The 19,261-nt window shown below is 38.0% G+C and overlaps 1 protein-coding gene across 23 annotated transcripts in view; it reads right to left on the bottom strand.

Annotated features, from left to right (window-relative positions):
• Positions 1-6,167: 6,167 nt before the first annotated feature.
• Positions 6,168-19,261, bottom strand: part of MEF2C (myocyte enhancer factor 2C) — a 171,686-nt gene continuing 158,592 nt past the window's right edge. For 13 of the 23 annotated variants that reach the window (XM_040448925.1, XM_040448937.1, XM_040449011.1 and 10 more), the window contains 4 exons: positions 18,183-18,206; positions 17,164-17,293; positions 16,433-16,568; positions 10,591-10,912 (listed from right to left, as the gene is read on the bottom strand). In XM_040448925.1, the coding sequence (XP_040304859.1) occupies positions 10,591-10,912; positions 16,433-16,568; positions 17,164-17,293; positions 18,183-18,206 (612 nt within the window). Of the gene's footprint in view, positions 10,913-16,432; positions 16,569-17,163; positions 17,294-18,182; positions 18,207-19,261 lie in introns of all 23 variants that reach the window. The other 10 variants (XM_040449024.1, XM_040449084.1, XM_040449028.1 and 7 more) reach the window with 4 other exon arrangements.

Below are 19,261 nucleotides of genomic sequence, written 5' to 3'. Positions count from 1 at the left end.
GAGCCTTCTAAATCTTACTTGGAAATCTAGCTGATGAATTAGAAAATCACATAATATCCATGCTATTTCAGCTGGTTGTTATGGATGCAGAAGTTGGTTAGGATGACACGTTTTGTGTGTTCTAGTACTCTAGCTGAATTGTTTACATGTGGGGACAGTGTAGAGTGACAATGAATGAGGCAGCTGTTAGTTCAATGGAAATCCAGCCAAAGTCTTCTGATTTTTGCAGTCTTAAAATTAGGTGGCTAGATAGGATATACATATTTTGATTAGGCAGAGTAAGTTAAGTATTATGGAACAAATTAAAATAGAGGTAGGTAATGACTTGGAAAATGGCAAAGAAAATGGAAATATTCTAAGAAAAGAATATTTGCGATTTAACCACAGGAGACTATTTGCTTTAGTAAGGCTTTTTCCTGGCCAGTGTGGTCAATTGGAGAAGTGAAGTCCTAACTCTAAGGTTTCATTCTTGTCATCCAGCAGAAAGTGACAGCTGAAGAATCCTCAAGGCAATCTCACCAGTCCCGAGGTTTGCTCTACGCGCTAGCATTTCCCAAAGGCCTTTTTAGGAGAGATTTCTAAAAGTCTGTTCTATGTGGCATTTCAATTTGTTTGGAGGCCTTTTCTTCTCTGCTAAAACTTTTCTTCTTCTCAATAAGTAAGCATATTCATATAGTTCAAGAATCAAGACAATATTAATAGGTGTATTCTGTCAAGTCTTGCTTCCATCTTGTTGGCCCCTCTTCCCAGCCCCTTGTTATTTTGGTACCTTTGTTGGTTTCTTTGTGTATGCTTCCAGTGTTTCTTTACACAAATGTTTTTGCTTCCCATATTTTTACCAGAAAGATAGCATACTATATACACTTTTTCATTATTGCTTTTTTATCTCACAATATATTTGGAAAATTTCCATATCAGGATGTAGAGGGTGTTGTGTTCTGTTTTGTTTCTTTTATACTGCTGCATAGTATTTCATTGTGTCGATGCATCACAAGATTTTTATTTAAAAAAAATTTTTTTTAAATGTTTATTTAGGGGTGCCTGGGTGGCTCAGTCGGTTGGGTGTCCGACTTCAGCTCAGGTCACGATCTCGCGGTCCTTGGGTTCGAGCCCCGCGTTGGGCTCTGTGCTGACAGCTCAGGGCCTGGAGCCTGTTTCGGATTCTGTGTCTCCCTCTCTCTCTGACCTTCCCCCATTCATGCTCTGTCTCTCTCTATCTCAAAAATGAATAAATGTTAAAAAAAAATTTACATGTTTATTTATTTTTGAGACAGAGAGAGACAGAGCATGAACAGGGGAGGAGCAGAGAGAGAGAGGGAGACACAGAATCCAAAGCAGGCCCCAGGCCCTGAGCTGTCAGCACAGAGCCCGAGGCGGGGCTCGAACTCACGGACCATGAGATCGTGACCTCAGCCGAAGTCGGATGCTTAACCGACTGAGCCACCCAGGCACCCCAAGATTTTTAAACATTCCTTTATGAATGGGCACCTTCTCAATGTTTTAATCATAAATACTACACATATAAACTTTTGCATACAAATAGGTTTGCCAATCTGAGAAGCACTTTTTTTTAAAAGAGAAGCAAGTACATACCATATCAAATATTTATGGAATAAATGCTTGAGGATATGGTCTCTTACTGTAACTACTGCTTCTAGATAAGTTTCTCTGTGTTGATATACTTAGCACCATTAGTGGGAAGCTTTAGGATGAATACTGCAAAGCACAGATTTCTTGGTTTTTGTTTTTTGTTTTAAATGTTTATTTATTTTTGAGAGAGACAGAGAGAGAGAGAGAGAGAGAGAGAGAGAGCATGAGCAGGGGAGGGGCAGAGGGAGAGGGAGACACAGAATCTGAAGCAGGCTCCAGGCTCTGAGCTGTCAGCACAGAGCCCGATGTGGGGCTCCAACTCAGGAGCAGTGAGATCATGACCTGAGCCAAAGTCAGATGCTTAACCACTTGAGCCACCCAGTTGCCCCAAGCACAGCTTTCTTTGTAAGGAGAAAATGTGCTTTGGGCATCAGCAAAGCGGGAGCAGACCACACTGTCTTTTGGGAAAGAATGTGATAATTGCTAAGAAATAAAAAAGCACATTGTAGTCATCATAGGAAAAATCAGAACTTTGTTGCCTTCTTTTACCATTATTTTAGAGAGCAGAGTCATGTTTATTTTGAGTAACTTGTGGGGGAGTAGAGATCTGATATTTTTAGTGGTTAGCAACTATACACATCTTAACTGGGCTTCGGAGCAACCCTGTGAGTTTAGTGATAGGTGACAAAATCGATACTTAGATAACTTGACAAATGCTTCTTTACTTGGGAGGGATAAAGTTGGGCTGATAAACAACGAGGAGACTGGATGACCTCTGGAAAAACTGCATCCAGTGTCATTGAGCAGGTAGATAATGTAGGTCAAGCCCATTGCAGAAAGGAACTCAATGTATGTTAGCATCTTGCCTTCCCTCACACACCAGCTTCAGCTTCTGTTTTCTCAGGTTCCCTGGGCCATTCCAACCTTCAGGGCATTGGTGCTGTTTTCATGGAGGGGAGGCGGGGCATGGGAACTCATATGGATCCCACATTTCTAATGGTAGAGTGTTGGGTAAAGTACTTTTTAAAGTACTTTCTGCTCAGTGTGGAATTGTCCCCCTGGTAGTTCATGTTTCCTTCCTTTCAGCCCAGCCCTTGCATGAGTTACCAGAGTCAAAGGGTGATTGTCGTCTCCATTTGGCCTACAGTAGAAGTTGGCTGCTAGACATGAGAATTTCAGGACTAGAGATTCTTCTCTAATTCTGAGCTGGTCAAGACTGAGTGTGATGGAGCTGGCCCTCAAAAACCAGGAAATACCGCTCTAGGGCCAGAAACTGAACATTTCCCATGTGTTTTTCTAACTGTAACCTCTGCCTGGGAGAGGAGAGGTTAAGGGAATAGCTTTATTTTTGCTGATAGAGACATTTTCTCTCAGGAAATGAGAACAGTGGGCATGCAAGGGAGACAACAGTAGGGGAGCAAACTTGGCTTTCCTCTTTCATCTGAATCTTGTTTAGTAGTTGATCGGTAAGGGTAATGTTCCGGAAAGATGCCATAGGAATAGGCAAACAAAATGGAAGAAGGACTTAATTCACAAAATGAAAACTCAGACACTCTGCCTGAATAATTTTCCTTTACTAGATTCAAGAACTCTAATCAGACTCCCAAACATCAGTGAAATGAAAGAACCACATAGGAATGGGGCTGAGGGGCACAAAATGTAATTGTCTGCCCTTTGGTTACGATGGTTCACATCTGTGTTCTGCTCCCTTAGGTCTTTCCTGACCCATAAACATGCTCAGGGACTACCTGGTCTTTTAACCACCTTTCCCTTTATCCTTGACTCTGCTGGCCCCTCACACCAGCACTCTTCTTTTAATCACAAACATTGTGAAAGGTTTGTTCACACTTGCTGCCTGAAATTTCACATCTGCTAGACAACCTCTTTCTGCCACACCCTTTTACTGAAATGATTCTCAGATAACACCCACAGAAAAAGTCCCTTCCTCCAATCTCCTCCTTTGTGACTTCAATAAAACATTTGACACTGTTGATTTTTTTTTTTTTTTTTTTTTTTTTTTTTTTTTTTACCTTGGAACCTCTTACCTTGACAGCACACTTTGGATTTCCTTCTGTCTAAAAGCCCCTTGACTTCTTCACGGGTCCTTTCTTCTCTAGGTCTGCCCTCTTCAACACTGTCTTCTAAATCTACTTTTTCACTCACCCATGACCTTCCCCTTGACAAGTTTATTTCACGGTCATGGTGTTCACTATTATTACTTCTCTGTCAGGAACATCCAAAACTTTATCTTCAACATCAAATGGTATCCTGAGTTCAAGCCTACATTTACAACATGCTCATACTCTACTTGGATAGAAGTCAAGCCCAACATGCTGAAAAGTGAATTAATTACCTTCCTCACACAGCAGTGACCTCTCCATTTCCTATCTAGACATTACTATGATTCTAATTATTTAAGCTCAAAACTGTAAATGCTAACAATTTCTATCATCACGCCTACCATTATTAATATAATCTTTTGCAGAATTTTGACAGCTCAGACTCCAGACTTCTTCACTTGCAATTATATAATCAGATCCCAACCAACTCTTCCAGTCTTATCTCTTATTGTTGCTCTGCTGTTGGTTTGAAACCTTGGGACCTTCCTGGGTGCAATCTGAAAGTGGTTTCCATACACACAGGCAAGAAGAGACTGAAGAAAGAGGCAGATGACTCCAGACTGGTAGGTGGCAGGTTTAAGGAAGGAAATTTAAGTGTGAGTCTGGTCTTTGGTGGCTCCAAGATTAGTACATCTCCACACCAGCCTGCCAGATTCTTAAGAGTCTATATAGAGGCCTTAACTGGGTGCAGTCATATATACCATCCAGTGGGTCTCAACAACACATTGTTTTCTCTAGGCTGTAGGCTGTATCCTTGAAAATGGCTCCTACTGTGGGATTGGTTGAGGGACAGGGAGTGTACTTCTAAGGACAGGGGTGAGGGTGAGGAGGCTCCAACTGCCCGGGTCCAACCTGCAGGTCAACTGGCAGTCATGTCCTCTTGATGACCTCCTCCAACACCTATACATGGCTATACTTTATTTAAACAGGATAGGCCACCATTCCTGTCCATTTTTCTCTTGTTTTCCCATCTCTGTGCCTGTATACCTATTTTCCTCCTTGTAGAATGCCCTCATCCAGGGCCATAATTTGTGGGACTCAGTGTGACAAGAAAATGTCCTCTTTTCAAAGAGCAGCAAAAAGGTGCCCCTGAAGTCACTAAAATCAAAGCTTTGCACTTTTTTCTGTGTATCTCCTCTGTACACGCACAATCAAACTTCACTTACAAAACACAGGTTCAAAGATGAAATTATCAAGATGATGGGGGTGCCTGATTGTGTCCAACCCTTAATTTCAGCTCTGGTCATGATCTCATGGTTCGTGAGTTTGAGCCCCACGTTGGGCTCTGCACTGACAGCCTGGAGCCTGCTTGGAATTCCTCCCTCTTACTCTCCCTCTGTCCCACCCCCCCACCCCCAAGTACATAAACATAAAAAAGAAATTATCAAGATGGTGACAGTAGAACATGAAACTAAGTGTAGTGTCATGTGTGACTGCAGAGTCACATGTCCACAAGTCAGTCCTGCCCTCATCCATCTGGGCCTTTCTCCCTCCTACCCACCCTCCAAAGACAAGTCCAAGCCTATCTCTGCTTGGCAAATTAAGAAGTGTTCATGCTCTGCTCTGCTCCAAAGATGACTCAAGTGGTTCCTTCCTAGCACTTTGGAGAAGTCTCTGAGAGCGGTTTCTACATGCCACTAATCTTTTAATTTCCCATTAGTTTGTAAGTTTCTTAAGAGCAACAGCTACATCTTCATTCATCCTAGAACGCACTACATGAACTGCACATAATAAACGTTTGCCAACAACAAATAAAAAGAATAGAAAAGCACTGCTATCTTCAAGCCACATGTAATGTTTCCCCAAGCTGCATTCTTTTTCCAGCAGAGTGGGAATGACTGTCAGCGCAATAGTCCAAGTTCTCCAGGAGGCTGGCCAGTGCCTTCTTGTTTCCCTTTTCAGTTCCGACATTAGTCTTTACGTTGGTGTCTCTAAAGACATTCCCTTTAGTAATTATTATTGAATTTTGGTAATAGATAGATTTTTTAGTTTCTAAAAATGTATGAATTTACCAGTTTTTTCAAGTATTTAGATAAAAGCCTATGCTTTCCTGTTTTTGTTTTGTTTTGGGTAAAGAAACTATTTCGATGAAAAAAATAAATGAATCTGAAAATGCTTCCTACACACTTTAGTTTAAAAAATAATTTAACTCGTCGTGGCAGTGCTTCTCAGAATGACTTTTGGAAAATTCTCTGTGTTGAGGCAAGTTATTCAAGATCGTGATAAAGAACCCCTTGGTAAGAACCTTGTACTTCTCACACTGGCTGAGTACAAATATCACTCCAAGAAAGGTGATCCAGTTTATACCCTTTCCCCCCCTTTTTTAAAGTATTTTGAGCCGAAACTCAGAATGCTCACTTGCACTTGTGGGAGAAGCTGCTTTTTAAGAAACATGATTAAGTGGAATAAATTTAAACAGCAAAACATTGATTAAAAAAACGCACCACGGACACTGCATCACTAAGAAAGCCAGTAACTTTACTGAATTGTCTGCAAAATACAAATTATACCTTATTTCCAGCAGGAGAAACTTTTGAAAATTCCCCACTTTTATTCACTACAGACAGCTGAATTAAGTCCCTTGAGATACACAGATGTGGTTTAACTTAGTTATAACATCTTGTCATCTAGTGGCGACAAAGTCCAGCTTATGCCGCTGTGAGCCTCTATTTGAATATTTGTTGCAAATGCTTGTATGCCCTCATTTACAAGCTATTTTAATTACTGTCATGTAATGGAAACAAGTCCCCAGGAAAAGAAAAAGAAGAAAAATGATACAGCAAACCATCTGAAGCAATCCAAGTCCTACGCCTACAGTGACCCAGGTCTACTTTGCTCTGCGAGAACACTTGGTACTGCGTTCACACCACAACAGAATCTGTCACTTAGCCGACCTCTCTGAATTCAACTGAGGTATGAATCAATTTGAGGTATGAATAGGGAAGGCAAAATGCAATACCCGATTATGAAAATAACCCAAATGGACAAATTGAATGTAGAAGATCTGTGGCTTGGATTGCTCCACATCTTTGGTTAAAAACATATTAAGAAAAGCCTTTAATTACATCTGTAGTCTGAAGTGTTCTAACAGACACCAGTATTCCATCAATCTTCAAAAGATCTGTAGTGGCAGGAAATTAACGCCATGTAAGTGACATCACAGCAGATGGCACAAATGGGAACAGATGAAGTATGCCATGCTTAGGCAACAGCCTTTATTGAGGGTTCAAGTGGCTGCTTCTTTAAAAAAAACAAAACTTTTTTTTTAAAGAAAGAAAATACAAAACATTTACCCTCCGGAAAAACAAACAAAAGCTCATGATAAGGGGCAAAAAAAAAAAAAAAAAAAATGCTATCTCTAAATTCAAAGATGGGTATGTAAGAAAAACAAACACATCAAAGTGTGAGAGGGCAGACATTCTTTTAAAAAGTGTATTGGAACTCTTTTGTTTTAGTCACCCTGAAAACGATCTGAGGATGACAGGTATCTTCATATTCATCATTATAAAATGCTAAATTCCACCTTTGGGAAAAAATAAGCCATTTTACTAAAAAACACAATTTTAAAAAAGGTTGAAATGAACAGCCTTCCACTCACCAATGCATACAATATACAGGTGGTGCAGCTTGCGTATCTTGCATGTGTTACCAGTACTGAAGCTTAATATTACCAAAAATCTTTGAAAATAGGATTAGCTATAACAATATTTGTAGCTGTGTAAAACGCTGTTTATGGTTCTTTTGCTCGCAGTGAAGAATGTTGCCTAAAATGTTACCCTAGGATGGGGTATGTAAAATAACACTCCCTCAGGGCTCTGCCCTAGACTCTTGAATACAAAGGATTTACTGTGATAAAAACCCAAAACCATACTAGCTTTGCAAATACAATATATGGTAAATTACAGATAAGGTAGAAGGGTAAAGATAGACAGTGATTGTTTACAGAAAGTGACTCATCACAATAAAAATTGTGCTTCTTCTCATTAAGTCGTCTTAAAAAAATTCTCAGATTATCCCTTTGCTATCTTGCTACCACTTTATATGGATTCAGTAGTGGGAACAAGAGATGACTGGCATCCGTTTTCAAGTGATTCTGTTCTTTTCATGTTCTTATAAAACTATTGTCAGATCTGCTATAAATAGCCAAGGCTTCTGCTGGTACTTTAGCTTACTCTCCGTTCAGCATTATAAATTCACTTTTCCTTTGTTGCGGAGGCAAATTGCAGGTAAAAAATTAATATGGCTATTTTTTCGTATTTTCACATAATGACCCTTTCCCACCCACTGGTAAATCTGCTGATATTGGTAAAGTGTTTTGAAATGACAACAACATTTGTGACATGTTTGCATATTTTATACACATCAAGTTACAAGGATGGTTGTAAGGATGGGATCAAGTATATGGTGAGGAAAATGACTTTCTTAGTTTTTCCTCCCATGTGTCAACGTGTGTGTGTGCGTGTGTGTGTGTGTGTGTGTGTCTGTTTTATGTTCAGGGATGATTTTCTGTTTTTCCTCTGCGTAAATGTTTTTCTTTCATGTTCCATGGATACCTGGAGTAGTGGGATATAGGAAAAGGTTGACAGATTTTTTTGTTTGTTTTCAGTATATAAACATTAGTACAAGGCAGGCTGGCATCCTATATGGATACCACCAAAGGTGCACTGTGGTCTAATTGTGGATTTCAGATCAAGTTAAGAAAATACAGCCTAGTTAGTAAGGTCTCTTGGCTTTTGCCACCCAGCGGCAGCCTTTTATAGTGAGAAACACACAGCAACTATGCAAGTGAAAGAAAAGAATGGATAAGAAATGTCCTACACGTGCTATAGCAGTGTCGCTCTTCCTGTCTGGATCTTCGTGGCTGTGTATGTCAATGCACATGATTGGAGATGAATCGACAGATCTTCACATTCCAAGAGAAGGAAAATCATTCCTGGATTGAAATCTCTTTTAAACAATATATATCAACTTTTTTTTTTTTTATGGCACTCACTTTTTAAAGGGTCTGAAAATTAATCCCTTATAGACGAATATCAGACAAGAGTCATCATTATTTCTTGTAAAATTTAAAAAAAGGGACATAGAGAGGTTCTTTAATGGGATTTCTCGAAATGGCTATTAAATCTCTTTATTGAAGAAAAAATAGATGACATACATGCTTTATGCAGAAGTGACATTTGGGGGTCCTGACACACCGGGATTGTTCAACAGTCCTATATTGCTGACAAGATTGTTGAGGGTCAGTTAAAATAATTAAAAATGGATGACAAAGCAACTATCCCTTTACCTGCTTCCTTCTTGTCTAGCACCCAGTCTTTCACATTTTTCTTCTGTGGGAATTTATAACTTATGCGTCGAGTAAACGCCATATCACTTGTTTCTAGGGCCATATTTGCAGGACATGTGCCCCAACATAGCTTCTCTATTCTGGGCATATTTCTAAAAAGTGTATCAAATTCTAGGCTGAAAACCAGCCAGATAATTTAGGATACGGGCAAGTTAGGGTACGCACTTACTGAATTCCAAGATGCATGGTGAAATGGTGAGATCAGAAAGGGGCCCTGCATTTGATAATAATGCAAAAACAAAACAAAAAATAGCATGAAAGAAACTCATTAGTATATACAATGGATGTCAGTTGACCCAAAAGATTGCTAATGTATTAAAAACAATTTAGGGTGTTGCAACGTGATATGTTCTAATCCCACAGGTTATCCTTTTGACAGCTGACCTTGAACTTATAAAATGTATGCAGAGTAAAAGAAAACAGAAAGAAAATAGTTACTCAAATGTGCAACTGCACAAATATACCCCCCTCCCGCTATTAAGATAACAAAACTTCTGCTATTACCATAATATTATATATATTAGAAAGCTATACACAAGCATGTTAATTTCACAGATTTTTTAAAAGATTCTTAATATTTTATATAATTAGAAATACACATTTCAAAAACAAAACTTCTACAAAGAGAAAACAGTTATCTTGGTTAGCAAAGCATGGAGTTCCTCATGGCTTAGGGTAGTGCTTTCTATACAAAAAGTCCTTTTTGGTTTTTTACAGGACTGTTTAAAATATTAGCGAAGCTATCAAGGGGGAAAAAACACATTTTGGCTTAAGTAAACTACAAAAAGCCACAAATGCTTTGCAAACTCTGTCTTACCTTTTATATGAAAATAAGCAAAATGTAATGTACATATTTTTATATTTTTATTTAATAAGAGATGCAGACCCAGATTTATTTATTTATTTAATTAAATACGTTAGCCCTCAAACTCCACATTTTTTTTTTTTAAATAGGTATGGTCCTCGTTGAATGGTCGTTGATCCTTTTTAATGAGTGCCATACGCCAATGATATGCGTGCAGGTTTGTGAGCGCGTTCTCGGGATGTTAGGTGACCTGGTGTGTTCCTAACATTTACCAATGGCCACCCTTTGCCGGGTCTGTCCAAAACATCTATACATTTTTCTATATGTTGCATAACAGCTGCTCTCTCTTTCAGTAAAGATCTGCCGCTTTTGGCAAATGTTTCCTTTTGTCTATTTACATGTAAATAACGTTGAACCTGCAACATGACACTATCTATTGTAACATACATTTTGCAAAGGAGCACAACAGTGAAAAGAAGTTAGCCTTAAAATCTATTTTGTACAAGTGTTCTGTTGTACAACTCAAGTGCTAAGCTTATCTCAGCATTTCTGTTTATCTTTATACTGTATCACTGAGGCAATTTAAAAGTACTTTTACAAAACAGAGTACCTGACTTTTTTTTTTCCACACACAGCACATATAATGCATATCGACCCCCCTTCCCCATTAAGGTATAGCACACACACACACTGCAAGAAAAAAAAAAAACTATTAAGTAATAATCTGATCATGTTGCCCATCCTTCCGAGAGTCGCATGCGCTTGACTGAGGGACTTTCCCTTTCGTCCGGCGAAGGTCTGGTGAGTCCAATGGGGGAGTGGAATTCATTCCGGTGATCCTCTCGGTCGCTCCCGTCGTACGAACTGCTACAGCTGCTCAAGCTGTCAACAGGAGATCTCCCCGCCTCGTGGCGCGTGTGTTGTGGGTATCTCGAAGGGGTGGTGGTACGGTCTCTAGGAGGAGAAACAGGTTCTGACTTGATGTTGAGGCTTTGAGTAGAAGGCAGGGAGAGATTTGAACTCTGAGATAAATGAGTGCTAGTGCAAGCTCTGTAGGAGGAAAGGAAACCCAGTTACAGATGGAGGAGGCCTGGAGCCCCCAGGAACTCACAATTACATAACACATCAGCTTCAAGACTCGCATAGACACCAGAGCATGCCCAGAGGGAGGAGAGCGTGCTCGAAGCACTTAGGGGCATTGCCTTCTCAGAGCCATTTAGGATGCACGGTAGTAATTACAGCATTTCACTGGTCTGGGCCTCATGAATCATACCTCTAGTTTCTGACAGGCTCCCTAAACATACAGGTGACTGGCTCAGAAAGGCTTAACATGACATGCTGGAAAAAGCATTTTCTGTGTCCATGGAATTTCTCCCTAGACTACTTCCAAAATATAAGCTAAGATTTAAGATACAGTGTTTAGCCTTTGAATTAGACGCCTTTGATTTACTAATGTGTGTGTGCTGTAAAAAAGCTAGTTATAGTTACAAATGTTTCCCTCTGTGTAATAAGCACATGCACGTTAAGTTGTATAGTCTTCAGACAAAGTGAAGAAAGTTCAAATTTCAAATGAATAAATGCACAAAATGCTACATTTATAGCTGTAAATGTTGTAAATGTAATTATAACTGTATCTGGTGAAAAGATTGGAAGAGGGGAGAGAAGGAGGGGAAGGAGGTTGAAAGTTATCTGCAGAACAGTTTATTGGCTTAAAAACACTGAGACTTCCTACCCTACTAAAACTGATCAACAGTATGACTTTCTCCATTGTTTGTCAGTTACACGGGATGAAACTGCTGTCTATTTTCCACAACTGCTTCAACTTTATTATTGCGAATCTCTCCCTGCTGGGGTGCTTAGTAGGGTATCACTCATATTTATAATTGGCATGAGTTGAGGAATCTGGATTTGTCTAAGGAAAGGTTGTTGTAAAGAAGGATCTCGTGTGATTTTATCGTGTTTATATGCCTTAATCCTCATTTATTCCAGGAGATCTTCCAAAATGTGGAAGAATTTAGATACTTGAAACTCTGGAGGGAAAAGCATTAAGCCCTTAGTGTAGATTAGCAATCACAATGACTTTGATCAGGATAAACCAGAAGAACATTGCCGACATCAATTTTAAGATGCTCATACTGTTCTCACATTCTGATTGCACGGACATTCGTGGCTAGAGTCAGCATTACTTGCCCATGTTGTCAAGAGAGTGCAGATACCTTTTTTAGTGAGGAGGAGGAGCTGCAGGAAAGAATAATCTATCCAGATACGCCCATTCTAAACAAAGGAAAGCCAGGCTACCTACTCCTGTATATGAGTACGTTACTTTCAAATGGAGAGAATTAGAGGACATTAAAAAGTCATTATGAGCAGGGAGAAAATGGGTATATGTTTCAGAGGAAAAAGTGGAATAACTTGGGGCCGGCTTTTTGGGAGATGCGATTCAGGCTCAAAATGTATAGAGATATAAAATTAGTCAAAATGAGTTTATCTTTGAGTGATGTTTTATACAAAAGCACCACCTACTGGCAAAGAACTACTTTCCTTCTCTTATTAATAGATGAGCTAATGTAGAGAATAACATAAAGGAGAATTACTTGTTTCCCTAGTAAGCCTTTCTTTCTCTGGCTTTTATGTGTTAGAATTAAAACAGTCTTAGCATTTACATGAAGTTACCAACATTGAGTGTATATGATTTTCAATCATCTGTTTATACTTGTCATTATTTATTTGTAGGTTTTCTTTTACAGTCGATATTAGCATATTAATTTTCTAAGAGTTTTAATTAAATAATCTTCAAATCAAGAAGATGTTAAAGTGGGGGGTGACACCTGTATTTCAAAAGGATCTGTAATGGTGGACTATTTTATCTTGATTCAAAGTTACTTAGTGATTCATTTTGATGTCAGAGGAAATCATTTTTTGATTTCTGGAAGAAAGAATTTTCCTGGCTCTGGATAAGAAAGACTATTTCACTAAAATTTAATTAAATGCTTCTACTACGAGTCACACAACTCTTTAATAATGAATGTCAATTAGGAGTCTGAAAACAAAGTGGCATATCAACAAATGCTTTTGACTGCCCTGACATTTAGATAGCTTCTTCACAGGCAGAGAAACATGGACAATTAGAAAAAAAAATTCAGTGAGTTGGACTAGTTAGTATAAGCAGTTAATCTGGAAAAATTAAGCAAAAAATAGTATAATCAAAATGCTGCTTCTTAAACACAGCTTTTGGAAGCTGCATTACCTACTTATTTACTGTATCTCCTATTGTGAACTGGCTCAGATGGGTTCTGCTGCAGGCCTTCCCCGTAAGAGATGTAATACTGACTGTTTATGCCTTCCGTAGACAAATAGGCTAGTCCCTAAGTTTACTTTTTGGTGGCATTTCATTTGACACTGAACGCATATATGAAGCATTTTGAGTAGTTCTGGAGACACTCAACCCACAGTAACGAAATGTACGTGATAACTTCGATTCAGCTTTAGTATACTGTGGTGTAGGATTCCAAATAGCATGAAATGTAATTGGCTAGTGTCTGTTACCAAAGTATTATCTTGAAAAGAAAATGCATTAAAAAATCACTTAGTGGTCCGCATGCTAGATTCACATACAAGCATGTTGGTCTGCTTGTTCTTGAGAACAAAATCTTTACAGGCCCAGATAATTGTGAAATGCTCCATGTGTGTGGGTGAGAAAGAGGTGGGTGGGAGACAGAAGCCTGATGTGCAAGTTGCCCATATCAAATCCTGCTGCAAGTTTACATCTATTACAGATGCCTTCCAACTGGGAAAACACCTACCCTTCCCCACGATTGTTCAGAAGTGAAACAGAACCGGATAGTTTTGTTCAAATTTTGTACTGCCTCCGCCCAGAAATTCAACTATCAAACTATATTTAACCTAACCTTTTAAAAGTCGTCTGTAAACACCCACATCAACAACGATGATGTAAAGAAATGTTTCCAGAAAACACGTTGCTCCTTTTTATAGGTGATATGAGAAAAGTACTTAAAAATTTGAGGGTCATTTTCTCAAATCTCCATATTCAAATGACACTTAACCCTTGAGGGCCAAGTTCCTTCGGCCAATCATCTCTGCTTCCTACATCAAATCAATGTATGCCATTTATCTGCCTTGGTTAGATAAAATCAGATGCTAGACAGTGTTAGAAGTACAGCTTCGGAGTTAAAGGCATTTCCATCAACAAAACAGAAGAGTCCTTTTATACTCTTAATTTTGGGAAAGAATTGTGGTGACCATCTTGGGCTGCTGGGAATAGCCAAGCCACTCTGGAAGCTGTATCTACTTTGAACACTGTTATCTGTCCAAAGGAATGTGAACTCACCACACAAGTGCATGAGGCTACTTTAGCCTAAAAAGATACTTATTTTTTAAATTAATTAACACTGTAAGGAATTAAGGCACCCCATATAATTTATTAATATAAATATTACAACTTGGGAGTTTTTTTAAAAACAGTTTAACATTTAATTGTGTAAACATGGGCTAGTCCATTTGAAGGGACCCATTTTTAAAAAGCTACCCTGTGTGTGTGTACGTGTTATGACAGAGAGAGACAGAAAGAGAGAGGGAGAAAGAGGAAGAAAGGAAGGAAGGAAGGAAGGAAGGAAGGAAGGAAGGAAGGAAGGAAAGAAGGAGGGCCAGCCAAGATTAGAAGGGCTGAAGGGGGTATTCTATCTGAGGGATAAGGGAAGTAAATAAAAACTCATAGACTAATTATGCACCATGATAACCGTTGCTGAAAGAAACCAGAACTAAACAAAATGCTTCATCCTTGGCTGTTGCCATTCGGTTCCTCTCTAGGCCAGTCCTCTCCTTTCTCATTTACTGAAGCCTTTATTAAGGGCAGCAGAGAATCAGACTCTTCACATGTGAAAAAAGGGACTTTTAAAATTATGGTATAGTTAAAATACATAAATGTGTTTTATATATAAAATGCAAATTTTCAGGTGTTACTAATAACAAAAGAAAGCCACATTCAAAGCAAATACTATGGCTCTTGACATTGATAATTTCTAAGGAAATCCAGTCCTCTAATGGATGAATTTTGTGAAAAGTGAGAAGTAAACAACTACCCTGATTTTTGTCAAGAAGCACATACAGTGGACTCACTGCTTAGCCATAGCAGAGCAATGTCACCTGTATGTATTTTAAGATTGCCATGATGGTACGATGTACTTAGGGATAATTACCTTAAAAAGTTATTGCAATAAATATCTACTTGCATAGTTAACATTTCTGAGAAAACTTAAAAAGTCCTAAAAAGAGAAACCCTTTATCAGTATTTAATTTAAAAGAGAAACCCTATATCAATACTTAATATATCTTCAAAGCTAACAATCTTTTAAGAAAGCACAGCAACAATGTCATGTGAATTTATTTTATGGTTTACATGAAAGTTTAGATTTTCAACAATAGCGATTAGTGGGCAGGATACAGACAGGCAGTGAATGGGGGAAGACTCCATTACTAGAGCACTAATCGATGTGAAATAGATTCCATATGAAAGCTAGGAGGGCAGCGAGGGGTAAGAGATGCGGTTGTGATGTCAATCAGTGATTTTTATTGTAATCAGTGTTTTTAGACTCATTATCTCTTTAGAAACAGAAGTATAGAACTAACTAGATCTTCTAACCAAATGGCTCAGCAGAAAAGTAAAAGTGAGGCAGACACACAGAATGTTTCTAAAATACAAAGATTTATCTTTCGATATTTTATATCTTCCTAGTATTTTTCTTCTGAAGATGAACTGCAGTTTTGGAGTTATTATGTCAACTGAAAGGTAGATCTTTGATTCATGTTTTAAACTTAAGAAAGCTATTTGTTTGACACAAAGTGTGAATTATGAAGTCAGTGCTTTTTAAAGGTTTGCACATTTCTACAGATAAATGACAGGAGTCATTTCTATGATAAAGACATTTCTCAAAGTTACCACAAGGGGGCAGAAATACACATATTCTGATTTCAGAAAACAACAGAAATTATTTTTATACCCAAATTTAGGTAATTAGTATATATATATGTACACATACATATATATTTTTATTTATACAATGTCTACAAATATACAACCATACTATGAATGCATTATTATAACTGTATGAAATCTGTATATCAATAGAATAATAGATCCTGTGAGCACCAGGTTAATGTTAGCATGACTATATGGTTTACGTTAAGTGATAAGGATTCCCAAATATCTCAAAAATGTTAAGAACTTTTAAGTGCCTTCTTATGTCCCACATGAGCTACATGAAAAGTAAACTAAATGAAATTTTGTCATTGACCCAAGTGGAAACCAGTATAGCCTAAAACAATAGGGAAATAATTTACCTCATTATCACAGGGCTCCCCTCCTCTTAAAAAATAAGCCAAGTAATATTAAACCTGCTTGAAAGATACCGATCTGATCATTACTTTCCGATTTTGATAAAGTAGGATTGTACCTCCTTTAACGGGACCTTAGAGCGCAGTATTTAGAGACTGCCATTTGTCACTTAAAAATGCCTTCTGAAAGTGTTTTATGAGAGAAATAATATTGCTTACCCCAGCTGACTGAGGGCGGATGGCGGCATGTTATGTAGGTGTTGCTGTTGCCAGCCAGTTACTGACCCAAGATGAAGGGCGCTGGCGGTGTTGAACCCAGACAGAGATGACAGGTCTGCACTACTCAGAGAGTACTCTAGATGAACAAATAAAATAAGGGAAAAGAATTAATTTGGAAATTATAAAATGGTAAATAAACATTTCCAATTAAAAATATTCTATTAGTGCTATTTAATGATCATTATAAATTCTCTCATTTTGGGGGGGGAGAAGGAGATAGAGCATCAGGAGCAATTTTGATTTAAAAGAGATACATATCATCTACTGAAAGATAAGTATTCCACGAGAGCTTTGAAGGACAACCGCCTGAAATTTTAATTTATTAGAAGTACAATCCGGCATTACAGCATACACATATTTGATGATCTAGAAATGTTGTTTTAAACAATTCTAAGAAAGTGAGATTTCTATTACATCAAGAAATAATGGCTCGTTTTCCTTGAAATTGGTCTTTTATATTGAATTCAGGTTGGGTTAATAAAAACTTTCACTTAAGAAAGAAAAATATGGATATTTATTTTGTCTGAGCAAGAAATAGGTAACATATAGTCTCTGGACGCCACAGGTACTACCTGAAGCTTCCTAACAGACTGAAAGGTAGTATCTTTTTTCATCTTGCTTTTTAATAAAAAGTATTTAATGTACTATTTGAACATGGCAAAGCTACTCACCGGTACCATATGTTGTTGAAATGGCTGATGGATATCCTCCCATCCCTTGTCCTGGTAAAGTAGGAGTTGCTACGGAAACCACTGGGGTAGCCAATGACTGAGCAGACTGGGAGTTATTTATCCTTTGATTCTTTTAAAGTAAATAAAGAGACATTATTGATAGAATTTTTTAAAAGTTAAAAATGTTAGATTTCAGTATTAGTTTTGCACATAACGAGATAACTTGGTACAAATCTCCTGAAATTAATCATTTAACATGTGTCTCTATGAACTCTGCCAACCCTATCATTTACAATCCTTCAAGAGACCAGTTGTTGCCATAGTAACCCATTACATCAGTATCTCCTAGGCAACTGAACTAGTAACAAGTACCATAAGCTTTATTATGAGTAAAAACAGACTATGTTGAAAACTGATGAAATATGTATACTGTACTTCCATTGTTTCAGTTTTTATTCAAATGCAAATTAAAAAAAAATTAAAATCAACCATGGTGGTTTTTATGTTCAGTTCTATATACAGCAGAGCAGATGGGCACATTTCATGCTATACTCTGACCAGCAGGTGGTGCTCTGACCACTTTTTTCAGATTCTTCTAAACTTCCCTCAGAACTACATGGCAAACCAGCTAACATGTGTATTTAACTACTTACAGCAAGAAGATTAAAGATTCACATACATTTAAAGATCATGAGACTTTAATTCTTAGAAAAATAAGTATCCTCGTGGTTTAAATAACTAAGGAAATTATTTTCGTTTGAATTTTACTATAAATCAGGTCCTAAAATAAACTGAAAACATGGTCTTCACTTACAAAGGTTGAGACAGAAAAATAAATACCCTGATATTCTTTTCACCTGTGTGTGGTACTTGAAATTAATGGCCCCGAAACAGAATTAATGTTGACATATTATGGTAACTTCCGATATCTTCCCATTTTGCTAGAGCCACTCCACCTAAAAGTCACCTTGGGTTTCTCCTTACATGTATCATTTAAGGGAAGTTCTCTTTCTACTTACCAAAAGCAGGTCGACATCCTCAGACTGAGAGCATGGGGAAGGAGTTTTATTAATTAGTGTCTGTAAATATTTATAACTGGGCAAAACCTTTTCAACAAAAGGCAAAGCATCTTCTGATAGACACAGCAGTTTAAACAATTTTAAAACCCAGACTCTAAAGATAATTCCTTACAAAGACATTCTTTGTTTCACTTAATGAGCGGTTTGTCTCAAATGTGAAGACAATCTATCTAGTTTTCCGCACAGGTCAGTGTCTCAAACTTCATTATTTCAGCACCACGTTTTGAAAAAAAAAAAAAAGAAAGCTTGTATTTTGAGACTCCACTCATGGAGCGCTGGAGGCGGGGGTGGGGGGAACCTGCACCTGGCCACCAGTGAGAGGCTGTACTGACCACTCACAGGATTCCTGGGAGAACATCAGTTTTAAGGAACTTGGAATAAACCTGCTGATAGAGACAGCCTGCCCCGTATGGCCCACACTGCTTGGCTATGGCCCTGTGGGAGGTTTTATTTATTAGACTCAGTCCTTTCCGAAGGGAATGTTGCGTATTATGTGATTTTTTTTTGGGGGGGGGTTGATATTCAAAATTAATCTGCACTGTGCCATAATAAACTAATCAGCTTGCAGGACTGTTTTACCGTGAAGCCTGCCACAGAGCACAGAAAGGAAAAAAAGAGAAATGTGTTTGCAGAATGGTCTAAATTTGTCTACCGAATCTTAGTTTTAAATGTTCTCGCTCTTAAGCAAAGCTAATTTGGAGAACACTGATGTAAGTCTCTTTGTTGTTGAATTTGGCCCCACAATCATTATCTTCATCTTAGCCTGCAGACCCAGGAGAAAGAAAAATGATGGAGTCCGGGGATGTTGCTTGTATTTCTTATTTATTTATTTCTTATTTAATTTTTTCTTACAGTGTCAACTTTTTTTGTTGTTGTAAAATATAACCTTTGTTCTCATAATGCATAGGATTTTAAAACAATTTGCTTTTGAGAGGTAGCTATTTGCATGAAGCACATATATGGAAATATGAATTGAGGCAGAGCACAGGCACATGATGTATTAAGCATTATCACTGCAA

Source organism: Herpailurus yagouaroundi, unplaced genomic scaffold (genome assembly GCF_014898765.1).
Source record: "Herpailurus yagouaroundi ecotype Mexico unplaced genomic scaffold, PumYag 29, whole genome shotgun sequence".
Classification (NCBI taxonomy): Eukaryota; Metazoa; Chordata; class Mammalia; order Carnivora; family Felidae; genus Herpailurus; species Herpailurus yagouaroundi.
Note: the sequence above shows the minus strand (reverse complement) of the source record. Positions and strands in the feature narration are given on the sequence as shown.